Raw genomic sequence first — 27,417 nt, forward strand, 5'->3', positions numbered from 1 at the left:
AATTGTAATAGAGTTGTAATAATTGTAATAATTGTAATAGAATTGTAATTGTAAAAGTCTAGAATATACATTATAGTTTTTAAGTAGTGTCGTTGAATTGTAATAGAGTTGTAACAATTGTAGAACTAGAATATACATTATGTCGTTGAATTGTAATAGAGTTGTAATAATTGTAGATTTAGAATAAACATTATGGTTTTTGAGCAGTGTCGTTGAATTGTAATAGAATTGTAATAATTGTAATAGAATTGTAATTGTAAAAGTCTAGAATATACATTATAGTTTTCGAGTAGTGTCGTTGAATTGTAATAGAGTTGTAATAATTGTAGATCTAGAATACATATTATGTCGTTGAATTGTAATAGAGTTGTAATAATTGTAATAGAATTGTAATTGTAAAAGTCTAGAATATATATTATAGAGTATGCCAAAAAAATGTATAATATTTGTAACAGACGTTCTTTTCATCTCGAATCGATCTAAATCTTTCTACTTTCAAACGAGACGTATACCTACACTACGTGTAATATCTAGCAACAAATGTCTACGGCGATATTAAAATAGAAATGGCTAATCAACGAAGGAACGGCATGCAGAAGCGAATTAAACTATCTACCAGCAGTTTCGGACCACTCTTCGTCGCAAGCTACTCTCGTTGACCAACCGCACAGCTATCTACATCAACGTCTAACTTCAATTTTTCAAATCGAAATCCCCATTGCTGCTCGAAATTCAGCTTAAACCGAATATCCAAGCGGTGTCTTTCTCTCGAAGACAAACGAGAAATCTAAGCAGGGGCCACTCTATCATGAAGAAGCACAGCGTTGGTGTACGCGTAGTCAAACGAAAGAAAAAGAAACAGAAAAAGAAAAAAGGACAGAAATGGAGAAATTGAACCAAATTGAATTGATTTGGAACGAACAAACAAGGGGAACAGAGGGGGTTGGGGGTGGTGAGGGGTGCGATAGAGAAGTTGCTCGTAAAGTGGCGAGGCGTACCTTTTCGAATATCCGGCCTGTGTGTCGTGTTCGTGCGGGACCTAGGCTGTGCGGTAGAAAATCCACCGGAGGGTGTCGTGGGTGTCGCACCCGGTGTACTGGGGTTGCTGCCACCGGGTGTGTGAGCTCCGTGACCCGTCAAATCGAGCCTCGCCAAACCCCCGGTCACCTCGTCCCGGAAGTCGCCCTGTGCCCATACTGCAAAACGCATCACACCCTCTTGCAACATCGTCTGACCTCGTCTCCGTAACCGCCTCTATTTACTAACTTATATTCCTTAGTTAATCCCGCGAGGGCCATTCCGAACGTGATCGCAAACAGTGAGCGATTTCGTCGGGCGGAGAAAAGTGGAAAAGAAGAGCCGCTCTCACAGACGAGAGTCTCTTTAGCACTTTGCCACGGACTAAAATGATCGAACATTCGATATTTAACAATCGAGAAAATATTCGTTAAATACGTATCCCCCCCGAATACACTGTAAAACCGAAATATATATATATACACACCTACTCGTCTCTTCCACTGGTCAACGATAACAAACAGGATCGTAACTCGCGGAGAAATATTCGATTCCTCGGTCCTAAGAAAAACATTCTTTTTCGAAACGGCAGCCTCGTATCTTCGGGCGACCGATCGTGCGTGAAAAATTGCTTGTGTAAAGACGCACTTCACGACCCAACGGGAGGAACACATCGCGTAATTTAACCGTGCTCCTCTCGTCTCGTGTTGCGTCCTCGCCACGCGGAGAAGATTAAAGAAAGATAAAAAAAAAGGGAGAAAGAAAGAGAGAATAAAAGAGCGGAAGACGGAAAGCATAAAAACGAGAGGAGAACGGGAGAGAGGTTTGTCCGACAGGCAGTCGAGAATAGGGCTGGCGAGTGGTAGCCAGCCAACGGAGAAGTTAATCGGGCAGGCCGTTTAGTTTCGCTCGGTTTAGTTATATTTGGTTTGCCACACGGGGGCGGCAAAGGAGGAGAGAGGCGGTTCACAATTAGTCGGCGCGTAACTCGGGTTGATTTAGTGCCGCGCAGCCAACCACACGACCACGAAGACGCGCGTGTCACTCTTCCAGGATATTCCGCCAACTGTGTTACTAGCTCTTGCGCGTGTTGCCTGTCTTTGAGACGCAGTCCGTGAGAAACAGAGACGTCCGGAGACCGTATGGGCCGGCAATGATTATTATTCACCGGAGGGTTGAAGCGTAAAAATAGGCAGAAATTGCTTGTATTTGGATCCATTTGGCCGAATAGATCTGGATGACTTTTTTCTCTCTGTCGTCGAGTATTTTTCGTCAACGCGTTCGAACGTAATAATATTGCTTGTTCGCAACTTGGTGTCTCGTCGTCGCGAAGTAAATATCTTTGACAAACTGTTTGAAAGACACGGCGAATTTATTAGAATTTCTTACAGCAGCTGTATTAAATTACTTGTACGAGAGTTACAGCAACATATTGTTATAATGTAACATGAATATATTTAACTTTCGATGAAATGAAATGTTTTACGTGAGAGTTGCTTGTTCGTGATTTGCTAATTAAGTACAATTTACTAAAACAGTTTATTTACGAAAGAAATATCTTTATCAAAATGTAGCGGAATTTTTTATTGTACGACTCTTAAAAGTTACAAGAGTTTCTAGAATAAATATATAACGTAAAATAAATACACATTTTGTGGACGTGTTCAAATATAATATTATTGCTCGGAACTTACTGAATTACCAAATACTTTTATTTAATAGTCAGTTGGAAGATGCATTTATCAAATAATTTTTCAGATTTTCAATAATTTATCAGATTTTCTTGACACTTGTAAAAAATCGCGCAATAATTATAATATAAAATAGATGTGTGTCTCTCGATAAAATTCATCTTTAAACGATAAGAGCAGTCAAGCATACCACCAAAAATTCGTTTCTCACGAGGAAACACGCAGTTAACGTACCGCGTATGAAACAGTCGCGTGTTGCAACGTCGTTTATCTCGATTCGCGATCGCGAAACTCAATGAAAAGAAAGTCAAAGTCGATCATCATATTTTTCAAGATCATCGTTGCACGATAATTACTCTGTCCACCGTGAAAAATGATTCACGTTCTTTCAGCGTTGTATGCGAAACAATATTTGCTCCGAGTTAATCGATGCGACGACTGATAACGCTGTTTTAAATATTGACAACGATCAAATTGTCAAATTCACAGACAAGGCAATATCGTTAGGCTGTTCGATCGGCCAACGCGATGAACACGTTATTTTCATCTTCTCTTCTCTCTCTTTCTCCGAACTGACCAATTTCTGTCAGATTTGGCGGCTATAAAATTGGCCATTATATAAACCGGACGAAATATGTATCTATGTATGTAGTTTTTTTTTAATCTAGGAACAGTCTGCAAACAGATCGGTTCGCCTATTTGATCGGCCAACGCGGAGAACACGTGTAAAGAGCTACGAATGGCCATACGAGGATAAGCTTGCACTCTGGCCGAGGGTTAGGTGGTTTGTTTGCCAAGGCCAGTCCCCAAGAGGAAAAGCGGCCGTGCCGCACTCATGTCGCGTTATCGGCGATGCCTCCTCGGCAAACAGCATCTGAGTGCTGGAAACATGGACTCCGTGCTACTTATCGCGAGCCACGTAACAGAAGAATGCGAACGATGTAACACGTTGTAAATAAACGGCTAACGGCCCAAGGGACACGACGATGATTCGACGAGTGAGTTCAACTTGCAGCTGATCGGGCTCGTGTATTTGCTCGAGGAAGAATGACGGAGTCTTACCCCGACCGCGGTGGGAGGTATAGTATAATTGCAATTGAATCCGATTGTCAATCAAGTTCTTAATTCTTCTTTATATATCGATAGTGTAAATTATAATTGTAAGAATTTATAGTAATTAATTTTATAAGAATTTATAATAGTACCAATTATAATTGTAAGAATTTTAGATAATTAATTTTATAAGAATTTGTAATGGTATAGAATTTATAATAATTAATTTTATAAGAATTTATAATGGTATAGAATTTATAATAATTAATTTTATAAGAATTTATAATTGTATAGAATTTATAATAATTAATTTTATAAGAATTTATAATAATTAATTTTATAAGAATTTATAATAGTATAAATTATAATTGTAAGAATTTATGATAATTAATTTTATAAGAATCTATAATAGTATAGGATTTATAATAATTAATTTTATAAGAATTTATAATATACAGTATAATAAACAGTATAAATTATGACTGTAAGAATTTATAATAGTATAAATTATAATTGTAAGAATTTATAATAATATAAATATATAATAATATAAATTTATAATAATATAACTGTAAGAATTTATAATAGTATAAATTATAATTGTAGAAATTTATAATTAATTTTATAAAAATTTATAATAGTATAAATTATAATTGTAAAAATTTATAATAATTAATTTTATAAGAACATATAATAGTACAAATTCTTAGCAGATTTTTTAGAAAACTGCAATTTTCACTTGTGCTCGAGAGAAAAAAAAGCTCGAAGAAACGACAAAAGAAAAAGTTTGTTACTATAGAACAAAATTTCGTCAAAGAATGAATAGGCAGGCAACAATTTGTCTCAATAAATGGGAAAGTTCGGTATAAAGAAGCGAAGGAAGAAGTCATGGATTTCGCGGTTCCAAAAATTCGACGATGTTATTGGACACGTTGGATCCTAAAATACACGGAAAACGTCCAAGCCAAAGAAGAAAGCGTGACACTCGCTATTTCTTTTCCTTTATAAGTTCTTTAGATTCTAGGGATCTCGGTTCTTAAAATAATAAACACGTGACACCACGAGACTTTCCTCGTCACAATTATCCCCAGTAAATTCTATTCTTCGCGCTTGTCGATCGTAAATACCCGAATAATCCTATGCATATCGGGTAACAGGGAGAAATTTCGAAATTGACGAAGAGCACATAACCGCTTCGTCGCACTAAAAATGTATGTCTCTCGTTGCTGTTTTGATAAAACAGCGTTGTACAAGCGCTGGAACTTCCTTCGTTCCGAAGTTTGTATATTATTTCAAGATTAGAGTTAATCTTATAATCTACATCCTGATCCGACGCACGTTGTTCGAGTGACCTACTCAACCGGCGGAAATTTATAGGGCTCCATTTTTCACGTTTTATTATCCAGCCGCTCTAGCAAGACGATCTACTTATTTTGTCTGTAAGGTTTCTCCCTCTTTGCGAAACAACGTCGCTTGGAAGAAATGTTTCACGGAGGAAAATTCCGTGGAATGTACAAAGGACGAATATTTGCAATCATGGAGAATCGAAAGGGAACCGAGTGATTTTCACATGCGTGACAGTTGAAAGGGGATGATTCTTTTTTTCTCAATAATAGAAAGTGAATTTAAATCTTTACAAAACGGCGAAGGATCGGTCACTCGTTTCCGAGCGAAATCGATTTAAAATCGAAAATTGAAAAAAAATTGAAAATAAATTACGAACGAATTGGTGTAAATTCAGAGTGCAGAAGAGAGTAGATACTTAATTACGAGTGAAGCTCGCATCGACGTCTGACGTCTGACGTTGAAAGACAAAAAGCTATTATGACTCCTTCCCTATACATCTCGTTCGATATATATTCTCCAATATAGTTCCCACGAGATCTCCCGCAGAGTTCTTGGAAGCTTAACGTGTTGTATCGTTTGACGGTTCCACTGTTCGTTGCTATGGATTCGTGGCGGAGCTAGCACGAGACTTGGAAACGGAAGATCCTCGGAAGGACGGAATGTGGCCAAAAACTATCCTACCCTTTCCTGTCAAACATTCGACGTCTATATTGGTCAGTGGCTCGGAGAGAGATATCTCGTTCTGTCCATTTACCAAGAAGACCGCGTATTGATCCTGGATTCTCACGGATTCGAAGAAGAATACTCGTCGTAATAAATATATCGAAGTAAAATTTTCATCGTAATAAATATAAATATATAATAAATGTATAATAAATGAATATATCATAAATATAATAATAAATATATCGAAGTGAAATTTAACGGAGCACTGTCGTCTATTAAATCACGAGTATATTTAAAGTGAAATTTTGACTTACAAAAATTGATAAAAACTGGTAAAACCTCGACATTCGTTAGAAAACATTAGTTTGCCTCACTTCGTTGTTGATCAATTTTGAAAAAGTTTTCTTCTTTTAAATATCATCCGACGACATTCAATTTCTTCGTCCCACGAACCTATTCTGCGAAACTATGGACTACGAAAATTATCCTTTCCCTTTCTAGAACTAACATGTTCAAATTTATGATATTGCAATGCAAGAAGGTACTGTAAGAAGTGATTCATTCGAAACAAAAGAATTTATGTTCCACGATCTATTTGTTTTTCTTATAAACAAAGTTTCGCTTCCTTCTTCCCTCCTCCTGTTCTCTCAACTTTTCACAGTAATTCGCACACTCTAGTTCTTTCCTATCGCCAAATATACCAAACGTTCCAAAGATAGCCAAACCTCAGTTCAATTCGATCTTCCGCAGGTTTCTCTTCGCTGCGAACAATTTCCGCAAACAACGAGCAAGAAAAAATCGCCTGAGCGACGAACGGTTCACACGGTGGTTCACACACTCTCGGTTCACCCACGAGAGCTGCCGATCTCGCTCGGATTTTTCGGTAATTTTCTTTCCAGGAATGAAGGATTGACGCGGTGTCCCGTTGCGTGTCCGGGTTCGCACGTGTTTTTCCCAGAGAAAAGTAGTCGCGCGGAGGAGACGAGAGAAAGAAAAGGAGACGAGAGAAAGGAAAGAGATACGTAGGGAATAAAGAAATGCGCGAGAGGCGACGAGGGGGATGGTAACCAGAGGGTTCCCGCGGACAGGTTGTAACTCACAAATTTATTACTTTTCCCCCGGTGGCTTCGAGTTATTTTATGCCAAAGACAAACCGGCGAATGCTCAGCGACGTGCCACGACGAAAACGAACATCTCAGCTGCTTCGTCGCGTTTTTACCGCCCGCGGGATATATTAGTGGATCGCTAATCCGCACGGATTTTACGGGGCGGCTGTGCATGCGACTGTCGACGGCGACGCCGACGAAGAAGGCAACATCGCCGAGATACCACGACTCGAATAAACCCCATCGATTTCACTTCAGAATCGAAAGAATCTCTGCTCTGCCAGTTCTACTTGCTCTCTGTTCTTATCTACTTTTTTACTACGTGCGTTTCGTTAACATTCCCGAACGGGTGTACGAGGGGAATAATTATTGTAAAATAAATATAGTTGATAAAAGTGCGACAATGGTATTTCGTTGAGTGTTTCATCGTTTCAGTCGTTGTATGCTGGAAAAATTTAAGAAGTTGGAATATTTAACAAAGTCAATATCTGATATGAAAATTTGCTTTTTTGTTCTTATGTACTTTTTTACTACGTACGTTTCGTTAACTTCCGAACGGGAATACAAGAGGAATAATTATTGTAAAATAAATATAGTTGGTAAAAGTGCGACAATGGTATTTCGTTGAGTGTTTCATCGTTTCAGTCGTTGTACGCTGGAAAAATTTAAGAAGTTGGAATATTTAACAAAGTCAATATCTGATATGAAAATTTGCTTTTCTGTTCTTATGTACTTTTTTACTACGTACGTTTCGTTAACTTCCGAACGGGAATACAAGAGGAATAATTATTGTAAAATAAATATAGTTGATAAAAGTGCGACAATGGTATTTCGTTGAGTGTTTCATCGTTTCAGTCGTTGTATGCTGGAAAAATTTAAGAAGTTGGAATATTTAACAAAGTCAATAACTGATATGAAAATTTGCTTTTTTGTTCTTATCTACTTTTTTACTACGTGCGTTTCGTTAACATTTCCGAACGGGTGTACGAGGGGAATAATTATTGTAAAATAAATATAGTTGATAAAAGTGCGACAATGGTATTTCGTTGAATGTTTCATCGTTTCAGTCGTTGTACGCTGGAAAAATTTAAGAAGTTGGAATATTTAACAAAGTTAATATCTGATATGAAAATTTGCTTTTTTGTTATGTACTTTTTTACTACAAGGGGAATAATTATTCTAAAATAAATATAGTTGATAAAAGTGCGACAATGGTATTTCGTTGAGTGTTTCATCGTTTCAGTCGTTGTACGCTGGAAAAATTTAAGAGGTTGGAATATTTAACAAAGTCAATATCTGATATGAAAATTTGCTTTTGTAGAAAATATATATATATATACTACTATGTAAATAAATTACTTAAATTTACCAATAATTTATTAGCTATCCTAGTCATTCGAATCCAGTCTCTGAATATTACAATTTACCCTTCTTTATTCAAACATTCTAAGTAAGTTGGAAAATTTTTATTCGTCGATCAATAAATGAAACATCAATAAAAAAAAAGCATCAGATCAAATATCAAAACCATTTTAAACAAGGGAGGTATAATATCATCAAGCTCACACTTTGTACAATAATTTCTCTATATTTCGAGTGAAACGCTACCGCTTTCGTTTACCGGGAAGATTTACTTATCGAAATTAATCGCCTAAAATCTGTTTTAAAGCCGGTTTTTTCAATTTTCGTAACACAGCCCCGGTCTCTCTCTCTCTCTCTCTCTCTCTCTCTCTCTCTCTCTCGATGGAGCATAGTCGATGAAAGTTATGAAATCCGAGGGATTATAATCTCCGGCGGTGCATCGTAATCTCCGATATAAAATTATCGATGGAGAGTTATTCCAGCGCCGCTTTCATTACCCGCGGGGAAAATTTTACTCGCGCCGCGCAATAAAGCTTGTACCAATATCCGCGGCATCGATCAAGAGATATTTGGCGAGGACTGACATTTGCCGCTTTGTTGATTTACCATTACAGTAATATTTTCTTTCCTAACACATTCATCTAATGGTTTTAATAGCCGAGGAGTTAAATGGTATTCACAGGGCTTTCGCCTGGATAAAGGAGGGCCGGGCGATCTTTTTTTTTTACATTTTTTTTTTCGCTGGCAACGAAGTTTTTTAATCTTCGAGTGAATTTTAACTTCATTCACCGAGGTGGTGCTTCGTCTTCAAATAAATTTCGCGCACGTTAATTTCGCGACTATGATTAACCCCTTGCGTTGGCAACTGGTTCGCGGACCATAACGAGTGACCGTACCGTACGCAATGAATTCCTCGTTTTCTTTTCCTTTTGAACTCGTCGGTATGACATCACTGGATAGAAATTAAGACATAATAAACTCATTATAAAAATAACAAACTTATACAATAACAATAAACAATAATAATCTATTATATATAATAATAAACTGCTCATCATAGAAATGATAAACTAATCATTTGTTTTGCCTGGGTTACGTTTAAATATACTTAAAACTGAGGAAATGTTGCAATTTTGGGACAAAAAATTCTCGACGTGCGTGGCAGGTTAATGACAAAAGTTGCACGTGTCGCGAAAATATTTTCACGCCTCGCGAGACGGAGAACTGTCGATAATGGTCGGTCAATGCGGGCATAAATCAAGTGCAGCATGCGCTGTAAAAATCGTGGGTGTTTAGTAGACCGTGTCGCGGTGTAACTCGGCGGTGAAGAGGGTTACAAGTAGAAGGGCGGCTAAAATATCGTGGCAGTATCGTGCAGCTGCGCGATCCTTTGGAAGTCGCACGAAATTAGTCATTCGCGCGAAATTTTTGCACCGTGCCTCGAACATAATGGCTGCGTCTTTTCCTTAACAAGATTATCAATGAACGAAAATTGTGTGTTTAAATGAATTCGAAGAATCTCGTTGGTCCGTCGAGACTCTCGAATTGCAATTGAAGATCGTTCTCGTTTTCAATCCAACGTTTTCAGTCCGAGCTGCGCGTGGAAAAAAATTCTCATCCGTCCCCTTGCGAAACTAACCAACAAACATTCACACGTTTTCCCGAAGAAGCTGACCGCACGTACGCGCGCATGTATTATATTTCCTGTCCCGAGTTCAGAACACGCCGGAGAAAGGAAAAACCAAAGTGTGTCACGTAGCGAGACGTGTGGCGGCGATTTTCGAGTGACGGACGAGCGCAGTCGCATGGCCGATAATTACCGAGACAGCCAGCCCTCGTGGACGTGGAAAAACGGCCCGTGAGGGGTGAAGAGGGTGGTTGAAGTACGACAGCGTGGCGGGAGCACCTGTGAGCCACAGGCTCCGCACCCATCGCCGGGGAGAAAGTCACAGTCTGCCACTACGCTCGTAGCTCCTAATCTCGTAATCCTTGGCTTCCTTAGGAAGTCGTTTATTAGTCAAGAACGTCGGCCGGTACGCGCGCGTCATTGAGACAACGACCGGACGGGGACACGGCGTATCTCTGCTCTCCGCACGAACACTCTCCCATTTCACCGTTTATAAATATTCGAAAACGCTCATCGATCGATGATATTTTTGGTCTGCGAGCTGTTAAGGAGAGCTTCTTCTCCCTCATCTTTTTTCTTTCTTTCTCTTCTTTCTCGACGATCCTGAAGGGACGCGTGCTAGATTTGTCGTTATACGTGTGTAAAATGACTAATAAGCGCGCATTAGGGTAGAATGTTTTGTTTTTTTTTGAATTTCTGGCTGTAAGAAGATGTCGCTGACGAATCAACTCGTCTGTTGAATTCTGTTTCTTATTTCACGTCCCAAAACTTTTGAAATTAATGATCAAATTTTAAACTTAAGCTTTAAAGTTGAACTTTGAATGACATTTTCGTTTGACGTTCCAAGATTTCCGAAATTAATAATCAAATTTTGAAATTCAGATGTGAGAGAATGTCAACCTAATTCGTCTGTTTAATTCTGATTACCATTTTGTTTGACGTTTTAAAGAGTTTAAAGATTTTTGAAATTAATAATCAAACTTTGAACTAACCGTAAAAGCAAGTCACTGACAATTTGTCTGTTGAATTCTGATTGCTATTTCGTTTAATGTTCCGAGATCATTGAGGTTAATAACGAAATTGATCAAGCTAGCTATAAAAGAAAATCACTGAGAACTAAATTTGTTTTTCCATTGGTATTTCGTTTGAAAAATTCAAGATTCCTGAAGTTAATACTCAAATTTTGAACTGAGCTGTAAGAGAAAGTCTCTGAGAACGTAATTTGTGTTTAATTTGAATTTTCATTTCCATTCTGTTTGACGTCGTTGAAATTAATGATCAATCGCTGCTTCACAAGTCAATCAATTGGATGGTTTGCAACTCGATCGAAGTCGCACGTCTGCGAGAAAGTGCAAGAAGAAGCGTGGAAGAAAGTGGCGCGTTTGTTTGTTCGTACGTGGACAGAATGTGTATGAGAAACGAAAATGGGGACGATTCGGCGGATAGGGTTCGGTAGCTCTTGTCAAGCAATTTGTTTAGTTTCAACTTGACACAAGGGCAGCGAGAGCACATGGAACCGATAAGTAATCTGAGAGGCAGTGTGTCTTTCGAGTTTAACACGCGTGTCACAGTCGTTTCGAAAAAGTCCAACGGATAGAATGTCTCTCAGAGACCTTTCAGACGGCCTGGCGCTACCGAGGAAAACCCCCCGCAGCTACTGGTGAAAATTAATTGCAATCTAATCTGCTCGTTTTCTCTTCCTCCGCTTTCGTTTCTCGACGCGAGAAAAAAATCGAATCGTAATAGAAATACAGTTAGTTAGACAATTGGACAGTAGTCAATTTAAAATAGACATCGCATTTGATCGACACGCGATTAGAAAAAAAGTTTCATTTCACAACGAGTCTTCAATTTTAGTCAAAAATTCTCTTAGAAAAACCAAATCTGTGTGTGTCACTTGGTGCGAGCAACTTTCGATTCAACACGGCGGAGTACACGTGATAAGAAAAAAAATTTGTAGATTCTTTCATTATTAAAAAAACACGATGCACCGAATAAATAAATATCAATGATACTTATTGATAATGATATTAATGACAGTTAGTTATGTAGTTAGAATGTTTACCCTCTTGCGCTGCCACGTCGAGAATTTCTTGTCCCAAAATTGCAACATTTTCTCAGTTCTAAGTATGTTTAAGTGTAACCCAAGCGAAACAAATAACAAATTTATTACTTCACAATAATTTCTATACAGTCATGTCATACACCGACGAGTTTAAAAAGAAAGCGACAAATTGTTGTGTACGGTTCGGTCACTCGTTATGGTCCGCAATCAGTTGCCAGCGCCAAGTGATTAACCTCTTGAGTGACGTGCCACTTTTTGTTCCAAAATTGTAATGTTTTCTCAGTAGTTTTAAGTATATTTAAGTATAGGCGAAACAAATAACAAATTTATTACTTCTCAATAATTTCTATTCAGTCATGTCATACCGACGAGTTTAAAAACGACGGTTCGGTCACTCGTTATGGTCCGCAATCAGTTGCCAGCGCCAAGTGGTTAAGTAAAACTGGAGAGATCCGTCTCTCCACAATGTCCGTGTCCCAACCTCGCACCCTGCAATTATTTAACTTGACATCGTCTCTTTAGGAAAGAAAACAAAACCAAGGGGTGGCACGTTGGTTTCGGAGTGCTCTTTTGTAAAGGCTGGAATTAACTTCGTAGGAGGACCTGCGCTGTATTTCGAGACGCTTCTAGGGTTACACCCTTAAACGTCGCAAGTTTTGCGACGGTTTGATGGTTTCGGGGCGCCCCGGTTCTCACACGTCGGGGCACGCACGGGTGGGAGAACGTTCTCTCCCGTGAAACGTTCGAGCCCGCTTCGATTCGAAACCCACCGAACACACACAAACCTTGTTTCTGAGATAGGCGGTTCTCCAAGACCGTAGACCACTGAGCGCCAGCTGAGATAATGGGAAGGAAATCAGTTCATTTCTATGTTGATCCCACGGGCTTGGTTCCTGTCGCGCTTAGAAGAGCGCCACGATTGCCTCCTCGGTGATCGAGAAAATCGAGCCAGAAAATCGGCTTGATAGCTCGGCTCATCGACCGACTTAACTGTCTCAGCCGAGTCTATAATGTAGTCTTACTCGCGGAGACGCTCGTCTTTAAAATTGACGATTTATCGGGACATCCAGCTCTCTCTCTCTCTCTCTCTCTCTCTCTCTCTCTCTCTCTCTCTCTCTCTTTCGAACAACCGAGTTCTTCCTCAGGGGAACGAATTATCAATTGATAGATAAAAAAAAAAATGCATTTTTATATTCAATTATTTGAACAATAGAAAAATCTTATAATAATTATACATAATAACACCTTTATTCTTTTAATAAAATTATTATTTAAGAGAGTGTGGGGTTATATTGGAATGTCAATTGCATTGCATTAAAGAGACGAGGATGTGGTTATACGTCAATATTTATCTAGCCCGTATTTCAAAATCTCCAGTTTAGAATTTTTGTTTTCTACTTTACAATGTAGGATTTAGTAACGTGCCTATTTATTTTAGAATTTCTTACAATTTATTTGGAAATTTAGATACAATGTACCTAACAACCTTCTTTCGAAATTAAATATTAAATATTAGAATAATGATGAGTATCACCTTATTTCGTTTCAAAAAAATACATCTAGCCTTTCTTTCTTTTCTTTTTTTTTTTTTTTCAAAGAACGGTACAAGGATCTGTAATGTTTCCAATTATTTAATCCCACTATTAACAGAGAACATTCTCCGCAATTACTCGGCGCACGTTATAATTCACAGGACGCGCGCGATCGGGGATAAAGGGAGCGTGATGCGTCTTATTCGGGTTGGCGCAGTGATCTGAAAGATTGCGCGTCTAAATGCCAATGAGTTTGCGGCCAGAAGAGTTTCACCATGGGCCTCTCCCCCAGGGAGACCAAGCGGCTAGCCGAGCAATTTGTCAACACCATTAGACGGAGGCAACAAGGGTTGACTTCGGCGCATCTGCCAGCGGATCTCGCGCAGCCATCGGCACAATAAAGGGGTAGTTAATGACTATCGGGGGTATTTCGATCGGAAACCTGGTGCAGACCGTATGCCAGCCTGTTGACAAAATATTGGGATACTGTCATTGACCGAAAGGGATAACAGATTTGTCAGGAAAGCCTTTGCCTCTTTCCATCGACCGTTCGCGAAGAAACGAAACGTTCGGGCAGTGAACGCTATCGGATTCTCCTTTGCTCCACGTGTTTTGCATTAATGGGATATTAATAAGAACTGCGGCGAAAGTGAAATGCAAATGCGGTTTTAATTTCGGGTGATATCGATGAATAATTCGAACGAACGATCGTCGCGTTTGCTCGATGTTTAAGGAGGAGGGGAACAATGTTTCAGGTGATGGTAGTAGACTGCGTCTTAGAAATATTTTTGAGAGAATTATCTTAATTAAAACCAAGCGATCTACGATTCTTCCTGCATTGTCGCAGGTCAAGAGTTCAAAAACTTCTAGTAATATATTTCTTATGAGATGAATGAAAGCTTCGAAAACCCTTTTCACAACACCTATTCAAACATCCATTCTTCCAATTCGTCGCGCCCAATTACACAGCCCTTCGTCTAATCATAAATTAACTCGAAATGAAAATGAAACTCACGAACCGATCGATTGCCGATTCTTCTTGTAGATTCAGAGTTCGAAAGCTTCCGACAACATTTTTCTACGAAGCTGCCAAAATTTTTCACAATCTCCTCAAACATCCAAGAATCCACTCTCCCAGAGTACTGTCCGCCCTAACCTCCAACTCGAATTAAAAAAATGAAACTCATCTCGAGTCGATCGATCGTCGAAAGCTGACTCAATCAGCCAAATGAAAACTTACGAATTGCTCTTTTGAAATAACTCGTCTTGGCCGATTCGAAGTGCTCCAGCGAGTTCGGGTCCTCTTCAACGAATCGGAGGGGATCGGAGGTGAAGGGCGCAGCGAAACGTAGGAAAGATCGCGATTTCACAAACGAACGGAAACCCGTAGTAGAGTACCTGCGGTCTGGAAGTGGGAACTGCCGGCTCTACGAGTGAAACTGAAACGGGGATAGGTGGGATGCCATTGGAATAAGATCGGGTTTAGCCGCAGTGTCGGGTTCGAGCCCCGGATAAGTCTGCCTTATCCCGATAAGCCGGTGAGTTAATGAATCACAAAACAGGTGGTGGCGCTACTGAGAGATCGTCTTTCGTCCTCCCGGCTCGTTGCCACTCGCTGCCAAACCTCAGATTCTTACGCGATCGGCGCGACACCGTCGCGTTTCCTTCCTTCTATCATCTGCTTTCCCTCTTCTCCGTTTCGTTTCGTTCTTCACTTTCGTTACGGTTACGCGAGGGAAACTACCAAAACTGATACACTCGAAACTGGAATATGGGCCTTCGGATGTTTGTTCACGCGGCCGTCTTTATCTCGGCCTCGAGAACCATTCGTTCGACCCGTGGAACGTGCGTTTCACTCTTCTCACGGAGGAGAATTAGGACGCCACGTACGCTTCCTACGTTTGGAGACCGAGAGACGAAGATAAAAAGAGAACTTTATACTCGTGTGTGGTACGAAAATATTGGGAAAATATCCTGTCCTGACGTTTCGAGTTGAGCCGTGGGGAAACTTTGGAAAATGTAGAGTTACAGATGTTTCTCTTATTTTAAGAATTTTAACTCGGCTTTTAATTCTTGAATAAAACTTGAAGCAAATTACCTCTCCGCTACCTGTCTCTACGTTACGAATCGTTTCTGATGTTAATGAAGGAAGAACGCTCGAACGCGTCAACGACGCTCGATAATCATCGTAATTCAAAATTTTTTATCTCCCGTGTAAACGCGCGAGAACGTTTATCTGGACGTTTAAATAATTAACAACTCGTCCTTGAAGGATTACCAGTGTTACTGGTGTACCGCGTGTAATTCGTTTTCACGGCGATTTTTCGACGACGATCGAATTAACGCGAGGGAACCAGGCCGGAATTTTATTTCGTGTATCAAAGCCCGTATCAAAAGCTGGAATAACACGATGGGCGCGGTGCTTATCAAAGCTATTTGTACTAATATTTTATCTGCGCACCGCTGCCACTTGACAAAAATCAACGTACAATGTTGTTTTATCTCGCTCGGAAATTCTCACCGAAATGTCGCGTATTGTTTATACCGCGTGCTCGCGTGAAAAATAAAAAAAAAAAAAAAGAAAGAAAAACGCGAACGAAACGCGATTAGGTGCTCGTGTACCCGAACGTTTCGCGTTCGAATCTTCGTCACGAGCGTGTAAAATAAATTCGCAGGCAGATCGAGAGTTTTATCGTCGACCAGAATGAATATCAGAAAGTCACAAGTTGATAAAAGCCTTCTGCCAAGTTTTTTTTTATTCTTTTTTTTCGTATCGAGTTCCATCTCTTCGACCTTTTTTCTTTTTTTTTCTTTAAAAAAACGGCACGACTTTCTCGTTTCAACAACGAACAATCGACGAACAAAGCGACGCGTCAATCTTACCTTGCGTGCGTCGTACGTGCGAATTTGCTAGATATACGAGATGTTCTGAAAAGACGCACTGATAACGGGTGAATGACGCAGCGCGCGATTTAGGAGCAGGAAGTTAAGAGCGTAGGTATTTGTCGCGCTCGAATATCGATGATATCGCAAATAACGAAATCAGAGGCATTGACAAGCCCGCTACAAGCGATTGTCGCCAGCCGACCGGAGGAAAAGCAATGTTCTTCCACCGTATCGATACTTTCGATCGTATCTGCTATACTTTTTTGACGTGCTCCCCTTCACGGGATTTCTACGAAATGTTTCTCTTTATAAATTTAAATTTAATCTGAATTCTCCATCCTTCGATTTTTTTTTGTTTTCTTTTTTTTCCAATTGATACGACTTGGCGTTGCGTTGAAAATTGGAGATGGAGCAACCGATGACATTGAAACAGAATGGGCATCCTCAAAAATGTGATTTGGGAATTTACGATGATCGGTGATAGAAATGGCGAAGAGTAAATTACAAAAATATTGTTCTATGAACGGTATTGCGATAAATATTGCTGATTTCTACGAATTGATAAACATGGTACAATCACAGATTCGTGATTCAGCTTCACTGTGAATATAAACATTTGCAGATGCAGAGAATGCAAATACCAGACACCTATTTCTCAATTTCTTTGTTTCACAGAGATACTCTGAAATGCCCTGATGTTTCATCGCGTGAAATTAAGAAGGCAACAACAACAGGGCCATTTTCCTCGCAGTTGCTGAAAACCAACGTCAAGCAACATCTTGAGCAGAAGCTTTGAGACACTCCAATGGAACGACAAGTAATATTGGAGTATAATACTCTGAGGCATTACTACCAAACCTCTCACAACAATAATACTCGTGAAACAGTACAATATCGATCAATCCGTCAAGATCTAGTTTCACTTTAGTCATACGACATATACGAGAAGAATAAACTCTTGCCAAACAACATTCACTGACCACTAGACTGTTTACAGAAATTTTAAACAAGCAGAGTGTGTAAGATCAACGAAAAGACCCAAAGAAAATGTAAAATACTCAAAGCTCTCAAGAACGAAGAATTCTCGCAATCTTCACTCGCGTCACTTTCCAAATTCGCTCGATCTTTCCTCCACCGAAAACTGAAACCAAGTAGCCTCTGGCCACTCCCGAGGAAGCTTCAAGAAAGCATCCGTATCCATCGATCGTTTCCCTCGTGTTCGTCATGTTTCCTTCGCTCGAGACGAGAAGAACGACGGGCCGGTGAACGACCCTCGATATTGTGACCGACTCACCACGTTTCAGCTTCTCCAGCGGCTCGTGCAACTGATGGCTGGAATCGTGCAGCATGGAGGCGTTGTGGTGCGAGTTCCCGTGGATATCGTGATGGTGCATCGTTCCTTGAAGATGGTCACCGTGTAGGCCGGCCATCGAGGCCGCGGCGGCCGAGTGCTGATGATGCTGTACCGAGAGGCCGGTCGTCGATCCGGTCACGAGATCCTGAAGGCACAGGTCCGTGTTCCCGCCGCCTCCGCCTCCGCCGCCGGCCAGCTCGAGGCTGCCCCCGCCCCCGCTGCCCCGCTCCATGCTGTAGAAGGTTAACGTCGTGTTGACTGATCTGTACAACGCGACGCAAGATCAGGCGAGCCCTCGCGAGGCTGTTTCGTCGCGCGTGATCAGCTCGTCCTGCGAGTCAGTCGGCTGCGTTCTCGCGTGGTGTTCGCGATCCGCGTTCCCTCAGGTACCAGGCATCCGACGACGCGTTCCCTCGGCGACGAGCAGGTAGACGACGATGGATTCCGCTCGCTCGACGATTTTACTACTGGCGACGGCCGTCGGCTGGAGGCATCCGTTTCCTCCTTTCCGAGCGCTAAGAGACCTCCGATCGACTAACCACGGCTCCTCCGCTCACTCGACTACTTCTCGTTAGCGACGCGAACGATCGTGCTTGCACAGTGAACGTTTGCCGACTACTTTTCGTGGATAACCTCGTCATAGGGTTCGGTTGCAACAGCAACCCGTCTCGCAGACCAGGTGGGGACCAGCGTTCCAGCGTTCTCCGCGTTCTTCCGTCGCGTCGCTATTCAGCCGTGATTTCGCGGATGTCAACGACGGATTGGCGATGACGTTGACGGTGCGGAACGATCGTTCTCATGGATCGTAACTTGTTAGAGGGAAACTCGACCAGCTCGTTCGAACGGAGAAAATGATCGAATTCACACGCACGTGCTCCAGCACTATTCGGGCAGAAGCAACTGATAAATCGGACAACCACGGATCGCGCGAACGATAAACGACGTGTTACGTAAGGATCTACGAAGAGACTGGCGATGAGAATAGTGGGAGATTCGGAATAGGCGGCAACGAGAAGTAGGTTAAACCAGCTCGCACTATGATCGTCGTAGATTGCACACACTTTGGTTTCTTGGGTACTCCCTTGCCAGATCTTCGTATCCTTTTCGTTTCACGACAAGGATTTCAAGTTTCGCGTAATGTTCGCGCATCGATCGCTTCTTACTGCACCTTACGGTCTTCGATTTCTTCTAGTCACTGATCTCGTCGATCGGTGGAAGGAATCCAACTTGTTTCGTCGGGTACTCTCTCTACTCGACTCTGTGGAAAGTTTGATCCATCGACAAACTCGACGTTTCCTCCAGCCAGGCTCTCGACGAATCACTGCACTTTTCTTTTCTTTTTCCAGTCGCGCGTTCGAACCGCGATCACAAAGAGAACTTACGTGTATATCCAGTCGTGGAAGTATCACCACCGTCGTGTATCGCGAGGACACGAGCAACACAACCCCGAACACGTATCGTAATACCGTTATATCACTGGACTCGCGACCGTTGACGCGCCATCGAGACTTCCACCAGGGATTACCAAGCACGCGGTTCACTCGGTAGCTGACGACGACGACGACGACGACGACGACGACGACAACGACAACGACGACGGCGTGGGAAATCGGGCGCGAGTTCCGCGCCGTGACATGACGACGATCCGCGAGCGGAACCTTTCGGTCCAAGTTGAACGTGGCGCGGCGGCTACGCTCCTCTCGTCTCGCTGGCTCGGTCTTCTCACCTTCACGGGGCACGGGCGTTAAGGAACGACAGACAGGCAGAGAGCGCGTGCGACAGAAAGAGAAAGGGAGAAGAAGACAGACAGAGGAAAACGTAAGAAAGCGCGAGTGGTGCTGCAGGTCGCGGTAGTATAGCCGGTTTTCGTAGTAGATGGAACGTGTAGTGGCCGCGCGTCGGTAGTAGGTGGGTCCGCCAGGCTTAGCCGGTTGAGCCTTTCGGACTGCCTGCCGGCTTAAGTCTCTAAGTCGGTAAGCCGAGCGGATCTAGTGGTCTTGGCTGGTGCACTGGCTGCCTGCTAGCCTGTCTGCCTTCCTTGCTTGCCGGGCGGCTTGCCTGACTGTCTGACTGCGCCTCGCCCTGGCTCGCTCGCTCTTACTCCCCTCCATCCGTTCCATCTCTCTTCAGCTCTCTTCAGCACTCCCACCCTGCTCTCGTTATCTCTCCCTCGAAGCTCCGTCTCGCTCGCGCTGCCAGCGATCTCTCCTGTCTTCGTGCTTCGTTTCATCCCTCTGCCCTCTGGTTGCCATCGCCGCGCGTCCTTCTCCCTCGCGTGCTATCGCTCCCCACTCGGATCCCCTCGTTTTCGTCCTCTCTCGCTTCCTTCGCCACGTTTCTCTCTTTCTCACGCGCCCGTGCTCTCTCTCTCTCTCTCTCTCTCTCTCTTTCTCCCGTCTCTCGTTGCACGATCTCTCACGCCTGTATCTGTCACCTCGTCCCCGACATCCCTCGATTCGACCACCCGGCAACTCTCTCTCTCTTTCTCTCTCTCTCTTTCTCTCTCTCTCTCTTTCTCTCTATTTCTCTCACACACACACACACACACACTGCTTACCACCCCTACTCAATATCGCCGCGCGTTTCGTCTCGTTCCCTCGCTGCCGCGATCTCTCACGCCTGTGCCTCTCTTTCCCGTCCCAGTCCTGTTCGAAACAGTCACCGGTTCGCCTATGTTCGGTATCGTCGACGCACCTCTCTTCATCTACCCCCACTTGTAAACGACGCCCCTCCAACGACGTCCGAGTCGCCCCTCCCCTACGTCCACTCTCCCGATCTCTCTCGTCTCTCCCTCGCGATCCACCACGCACACCACGCACACCAGCCCCTCTGCATTTCCTTTCTCTCTTCCGCTCCTCTCCGCGCCGCCGTGACCACCTTCTGATTATCGTTTGTTTCTTTCCGTTGACGTTTGTCGCCTTGGATCGTCATGCGTCGCTTTAATCTCCAACGACACGCTCCACGATCTGCCATTCTCCTTCCACGTACTTATCATCTGCTCGTTCGTGTACATTCTTCTTCTTCGTTTCGGGAGCGAGCGAGAACACGTGGAACCAGCTTCTTTTTTATTAAGAAACTTGGCACACGGCTTTAATGATCCCGATGGAGGATCGATGACGATCGGTCGTTCCCGCGGTTACGTTTGATCGTTCGCCGCCGCCGCCATCTTGCCACTGTAAAATTTAAATAGAACGTGGAAAAATCTTTGCCGAGATACCGCGATTCGTGTGGAGCAGTATGCAGTTATCGCTCGTCTTATCTGTCGAAGCAAATACCCATCTTCATAGACTCGGACTGCCTCTGTGCTGGGCGTTTCGAGCGACACGGAGAGGTGTGTCGCGCGTTCACTGCAAACTCCGTCGAAACGATCGCCACCCGCGTCCCGCGTAGAATGTCTTTTTTTGTTTATAAAATAGGAAACTCTTGGCCACCTTCGGGAATTAGAATTCGCAAACTTTTTACGATCTTTTTCATTTCACGGAACAACTTTCTCCCGCGTCGCGCGAACTTGTGTCATCGAGTTTCAGATTCAACCCTCGACTGTCCCTTCCAAGGAGACATCATATCTTATATATTTTTTTTATAATATAAATATAATTATAAAGGTATTAATATAAATATAAATATTATATAAAGATATTGATATAATATAAATATAATTATAAGGAATGTAGATGCACGTTTGGCGTTGTACGATGTAATAATGTTAATAGTGTAATATCTGAGCAAACGCTTGGAGTGAAAGCTACAATAACGAAGAACAAAAGAATTTCAAAAGAGGAAATTCGGATTAATTCACAAAATTAAATTAGACATTTCTCATCGCTTCCTACGGAAATTTATAAAACGATAGAAAATATTTCTTTTCTCGGAGACTGAAATACTATCGTATGTGCCATTAATAATAATTCCTATAAACTATAGCTGTTCTAGAAAATGCACGTTAACGATCGCTTTAAACCTAAACGACGTCAAAATACAATCAACTAAATTTCAACAGGATGATTATTCCCAAATGCCGCGTCATTTTATTCGAAGTGATACTACTTCATAAATAAATTACGGTGGATGATATGAAAAAAAAAGTTTTAAAGGGTTAAAATCAAAAAATGAAAGACTTCACGAGTATACAGGGTGAAACGCGCATTGTTTAGTTTCACTTCATTGTTTGATCTTCCAAACAACGATTGGAAAAAAGCAACAGTGGAGTCTAATCAGTTTATAAAAAAATTCCAGAAATGAAATTGACCGTTGAGATCGGCATATTCCAAGCAGTGTTTTTTTTTTTATCTACGTGCGTCTTATCGAATCCCGACGATGCCCTGCTCGTAAAAATAACTTAAGCCCCGATCGAAAAGCGTGGGATTAATTAATCGCGCATTCCGGCATACTAATTAATTAATAAGAGTGGCAATCGATAGTAGATAATAGGACACAGGCAATAGATATTTCTGCTAAAAAGAGGGAATGTACGCGCGACATTTTATTGAACACACGTACAGGGAGAAATTGTTCTTTATGTTCGTTTTTTATCGATTGGCGATATTATTTATTTTATCGTCAACATATTTCGTATCAAAGTAACTCGTTCAAAATTGATAGGAACGAAAATAACAGGCGTTTGTTGTAAATTTCTAATTTAGGTGCAACGTTTGTAACTTGTAAATTGTATCTTTTCGTTACAAGTTACATTTACGAATGACTCGAAACGTATAAAATGAAAAGAAATGTTCATTGCTTATTTGAAATTCCTTCTAAAAACTTGCTCCAAAATTCCTACTAAAAACTTGCTCCAAAATTCCTTCTAAAAATTTGCTCCAAAATTCCTTCTAAAAACTTGCTCCAAAATTTCTACTAAAACTTGCTCCAAAATTCCTTCTAAAAACTTACTCCAAAATGGATTTTGTCTCAAAATTCTTTAAAAAAAAAAAAACTGCTCCAAAACATATTTCACCTGAAACCTGTTCCAAAATTCCAAAATTTGCTCCAAAACCGCCTCTAAAACCCGCTCTAAAATTCTCCCAAGATCTGTTCCGAAAATCCACCTCGAACTAGTGTATCCAACGGGTCACACCGTAGAATCGAAAGCCACACGAGACAACCGCGTTAAATCGGGTGGAATGCAGTTACGTAGGAAATGAGTAGATCGTCGATCGACGGTGCTAGCAACGAAGAAAACCAAGCAGGAGGCTGAAGCTCACGAACAGCACGAGGAGAGAGAGAAAGAGGAAGAGAGAGAGAGAGAGAGAGAGAGAGAGAGAGATAAACGCGGCGAATGACAAAGGGTACGATTCGGTGGTGGAAAAAAAAAAAATAAAAAAATAAAAAAATAAGGGGAGAAAGTCTCGGATACGAGGCTCGGCGAAAACGGAGCGAGCAAGAGGAGAAAGGCCAGTCGTCGGAAGACGAGCACGCAGAAAACGAACAACGAGCACCACGACGACGACGACGACGACGACGACGATACGAAAAGCGGGGGAGGCCGGTGTAGTGGCAGTACATACGTCAAGGTACGAACAGACCGCCATCCCCGGGATCCTCTAACGCCTCGGCAAAAGTAGAGGAGACAAATGACAAGGTGGCCACGCCTACCGCGTCGCGGCGTGGGCGTACGAGCACGCTTGTGTGAGTATGACTTGGATGGAACATAGTGGGAGACGACGGTGCTGGTGGGATTCGTGATATCCAAGGGACGCGGGGAGGGTAACATCCAGAGTGTTTCCTGATTTTTGAAGCGGCCGACCGAGTTATGGACGTCCCTGGCTCCCGGCTCCCGGCCTGCCGAGAATTAATGATCGGTGTCTGTTAAGAATGCGGCCGCAAATGGGCGACCGCTTCCAGTCACTCGCCCCCGATTGATTGACACTGGTCCATCTCCTCTTTTCTTTTCTTTTTTTTTTTTTTTTTTTACTTTCTTCCTTCCCACTTTTGACTTTTTGATTTTCTTCTTCTTCTTCTTCTTCTTCGAGAGAGAGAGAGTAAATTTTGGGAGGGCTTTCTTTTTGTTGCCCCGAATTTTTTTCGAAATTCCACAACGTCCGTGAGAAGACAAAACACAGAAGAGAAGAAGGAATTAAACAAGTACCTGTTTCGGCGAATAATACCTAATTTGCAACGAGGTAACACCGTCGCGTCGCGTCACCGCAGCCGCGTATCGTGTCGAGGTATTCCACGGATGGTATTGGCTCCGTTTATGCGAAATGAAACACCAGGGGAAATATATGAATATGTACAATATTCCTATTTATTGTAATGCGGTAGCAATTGAAGGATTATAGATTATCTGCGGGTGCAGCCGATCGACAGCCCGGGCTTTGCGGCTGACCCGAACGTGTAACTACCGCACAGTCACCGACTATTCATAGTTGCCTCCATGGATGATATCGCGGAATCAAATCGCACGATTATGAAATTAACGGGAATTTCGGGAAGAGAATAAATTGCTGCTCGTTGTTTTGTTTTCATTTTTTCTTTTTTCTTTTTACACGCTCGTGCGTTAGGTATCCAGTACACACGCGTAGAGAGGAATTTAAGTAGAAACAGCCGTGACGAATCAGCCAAGTGACAGCACATTTCTCACACCGTGCGCGTAAATGTTTCATCACGGTATTAATTTGCAATTGAGCTGGTCTCTGTGAATTCTGTTTCACATTTATTTCAATCAATTTTTGACGAACATCAACACGTTTCAATTTTTATACGAGAACGAGCTGATGTCACGTTTACACGAGATTTTAGACATTTTTCCAATGACTTCTGTCAGAATTCTTAAATCATGCTGCTATAACTGACATCTAATAAAAATTGGCCTTCTAATTGTCCCTCTAATGCGCCACCATTGTTATTTATACTTGTCATTTGCTTGAAATCGGTGAAACGAGATCACCTATAAACTCAGTTATTGCCGGGATGTCATAAAAGGATAAGATAGACATTTATCAGCTACGAATGGCTGGTTACGCGTTTAACAGCGGGACTTCGATGTACCTTAACTATTCGATTGACGTTTAACGTTATTCAAACATCGCCAAATGGCCGATTATTTTGCCGAAAGGTAGATTGCCTATCTTATCTATTGTAAAAATAAAATTGCAAAATTATTACTATTAAATTGTCACGCGCAGGAAATATTAGCGCAACAAGCATTAGTGTCAAGTACAAATATTACGAGAGTAAATTACACAAGTGATAATATTATTTCCGAGCAACGTGGAATTTAATTTTTACGTGAATCATTATACCAGAGTCGAGAATTTCGAAAGTGATCGAGAAGAAAGTTTCATAGAGGTCTCGGAACGGTTATAGTTCCATGGAATCTTGCTCTCCTTGTGATCCAGCCCGCCGACGAAATGTTAAGACTTTCAGGAGAGAGGTTCATGACGAGAGTCGTGAGATTTATACTGTTCGAATCCTACGATTTGTCTTCTGACAGCTTACTTTTATAAGACCTGCTCCTTGCTTAGGTGCTTGTTGTCGTTATTACAGAGAAATCAACGAAATTGAATTTATTTCAACGCTCGTACGTGTCCTTATTTCGTGGACATGCTCCGAGTTACATACGTTCCTTCATCGGATTTATAAGTTACACGCGTCAAAATGTGTTCGCATTAATCTACAATTTAACCTACGGTGGTCCTCGAATTTTTAAATCTTGCTTCTGTTTAAACAACGGGAGGAAATTTTCAGTCTTTTCGTTTAATGTAAAATCGAACCGTACCAATGATGAAAATTTTTCCGTATTCGACGTTGAAAAAAAAAAAAAAAAATTGAATCGAAAATGAGTCAATCAACGATATTTTAAATGAACGTACTGTAAACAAAATTTCAGAATTTGTTTTCACGAGTAACTCCAAAACAGAGTATCATTGTGGCATTGAGTTATTTCTGTAATTAAAAAAAAGGAGGGAAAAAAAAAGAAAAAAGAAAAAACGAATTACTATCACGAATATGTCATTAATAATATAACTTATCGGCGTGACAGCAACGATTTTACAACGATAAGACAATAAACCGCGGTTCGCCGAGCGAAACTGTGATGTTTCAGCGTTTAAATCGATCGCGTTTACTCCCTTCTGCCGCGGTCCGAAAGTTTCTCGCCTCTAAATTTCAACCCAGTTTCCTTTTTTTCCAAGGGAGAGAGGAACCATCGGGCCGTCTATTTAACATAACGGAGTCTAGATAAACAGCTGGTCGTCGGCGCGGTTACTATAAAGGATCTATCAGTACGAGGCAGATCAATTGCTGCCGACACGAGTCGACCGTGTTTTATTAGCGATAGTAAAGCGTCCGTAAGGCAAACAATCGATATTTCGCTGGTAATATCGTTCTCGAGATTCGTATCTGTGCCACGATAACGTGTTTCTTTGTGTGTACCTGCTCTCTTGTCACGAGAATCGAACAAAGAACCGTGACCGTTGTTCACCGTCGTCACTGGTACCGGCGAAGATATGTAAATGGCCGCACTTTCCCTCGAATGTCCTCGCGCCTCGTTCTTTCTCATTCACGTTCTTTCTCATACTCCTATTTTTCACCGATGCGATTGATACGCATCTCGTGAGAGACGTTTATTGCAGGCTTCAATCGATTATTTCGACTCCTTTTTGTTAGCCATTTGCGGCGACCTAGCCATCTCGTTTCACGCTCACTCGCAGCCGAGATCTCGAGCATCGCGAAATTGAGAGATTGGAAATGAAAAATATTGCATACACAATTTTGTATAATTCTTACGTTGCCCTTTAGCAAAAGAAAGGTGGTTTTGTTACTAAGAATTTAGACATGTTCAGTCGCTGAGACATTTTCCATTCTTTGGCCATTTTGATTCAGTAATTTTGATTGTCTTTTGTTCTATATTGTCTGTTTTGTTTTCATTAGTGAGAGTTTAGACATTTTCAATTCCTCGTTCTTTGGTCATTGTGATTCAGTAATTTTGATTCTGTTGTATATACGATTCTCTATAACTCTATATTGTCTGTACTTTTGCGAAAGAAAGATATTTTGACTCCAAAATAAACATTTTCAGTCACTGAAATATTTCCCGTTCTTTGGCCATTTTGATTCTGTTGTATATCGATTTTGTATAACTCTATATTATCTACACTTTTGCAAAAAAGAGATATTTCCAAAATGGACATTTTCAGTCACCGAAGTAATTCTCTATTCTGTGGCCATTTTCATTCAGTAATTTTTCGGAGTTAATTAGATTTCCTTTGATCATTCCGTTTGATGGAAGATCCTCTTGTGAAAATTTCTATCACTTTCACGCCACGGCGTGATCAGAAGAAATCGAATCATTTCAATAATTCTTCGTGCCAAAGTTAAGAAACCTAAAATAGTTAAGCTAAGAAACTTTCAGGACAGAACTTTGAATTTGTCTCGGTACGACAGATCATCACAATTACTACAATTAGATATAGATTAGTCAATTAAATCTACTAGCTAGATAAACGCAAGATCTACGAAAAGGATAAGGATATTTTAATCTACCAATCATGAGGAATTCCAAGAAAGATACGCGCACGATTGGCAAAATAATTTATAACCGTTGCGAGATATTTTGTTGTTGTGTGTTTTTTTCTTTCATTAACCAACAGCGAGATAAATATATATTTAATTTATTGCACGTTGTAAAAAAAAGAAAAACAATGTTCATCGTGATAAAGATGCATCGGCGTAAAAATGAACCGCGTGGCGCGCGTAATTGATAATTCCCTG

The 27,417-nt window shown here is 41.5% G+C and overlaps 1 protein-coding gene across 7 annotated transcripts in view; it reads right to left on the bottom strand.

Moving 5' to 3' along the window:
* The window catches only part of LOC122529480 (pituitary homeobox x), a 46,539-nt gene extending 26,468 nt beyond the window's left edge, over positions 1-20,071 (bottom strand). For 2 of the 7 annotated variants that reach the window (XM_043655648.1, XM_043655646.1), the window contains exons 1-2: positions 17,647-20,071; positions 999-1,196 (exon numbers count right to left, since the gene is read on the bottom strand). In XM_043655648.1, the coding sequence (XP_043511583.1) occupies positions 999-1,196; positions 17,647-17,938 (490 nt within the window). In that variant the 5' untranslated portion in view covers positions 17,939-20,071. The remainder of the gene's footprint in view (positions 1-998; positions 1,197-17,646) is intronic. The other 5 variants (XM_043655647.1, XM_043655649.1, XM_043655650.1 and 2 more) reach the window with 5 other exon arrangements.
* Between the last annotated feature and the right edge of the window lie 7,346 nt (positions 20,072-27,417).

Source organism: Frieseomelitta varia, unplaced genomic scaffold, assembly GCF_011392965.1.
Source record: "Frieseomelitta varia isolate USP_RPSP 00005682 unplaced genomic scaffold, Fvar_1.2 scaffold_289, whole genome shotgun sequence".
Classification (NCBI taxonomy): Eukaryota; Metazoa; Arthropoda; class Insecta; order Hymenoptera; family Apidae; genus Frieseomelitta; species Frieseomelitta varia.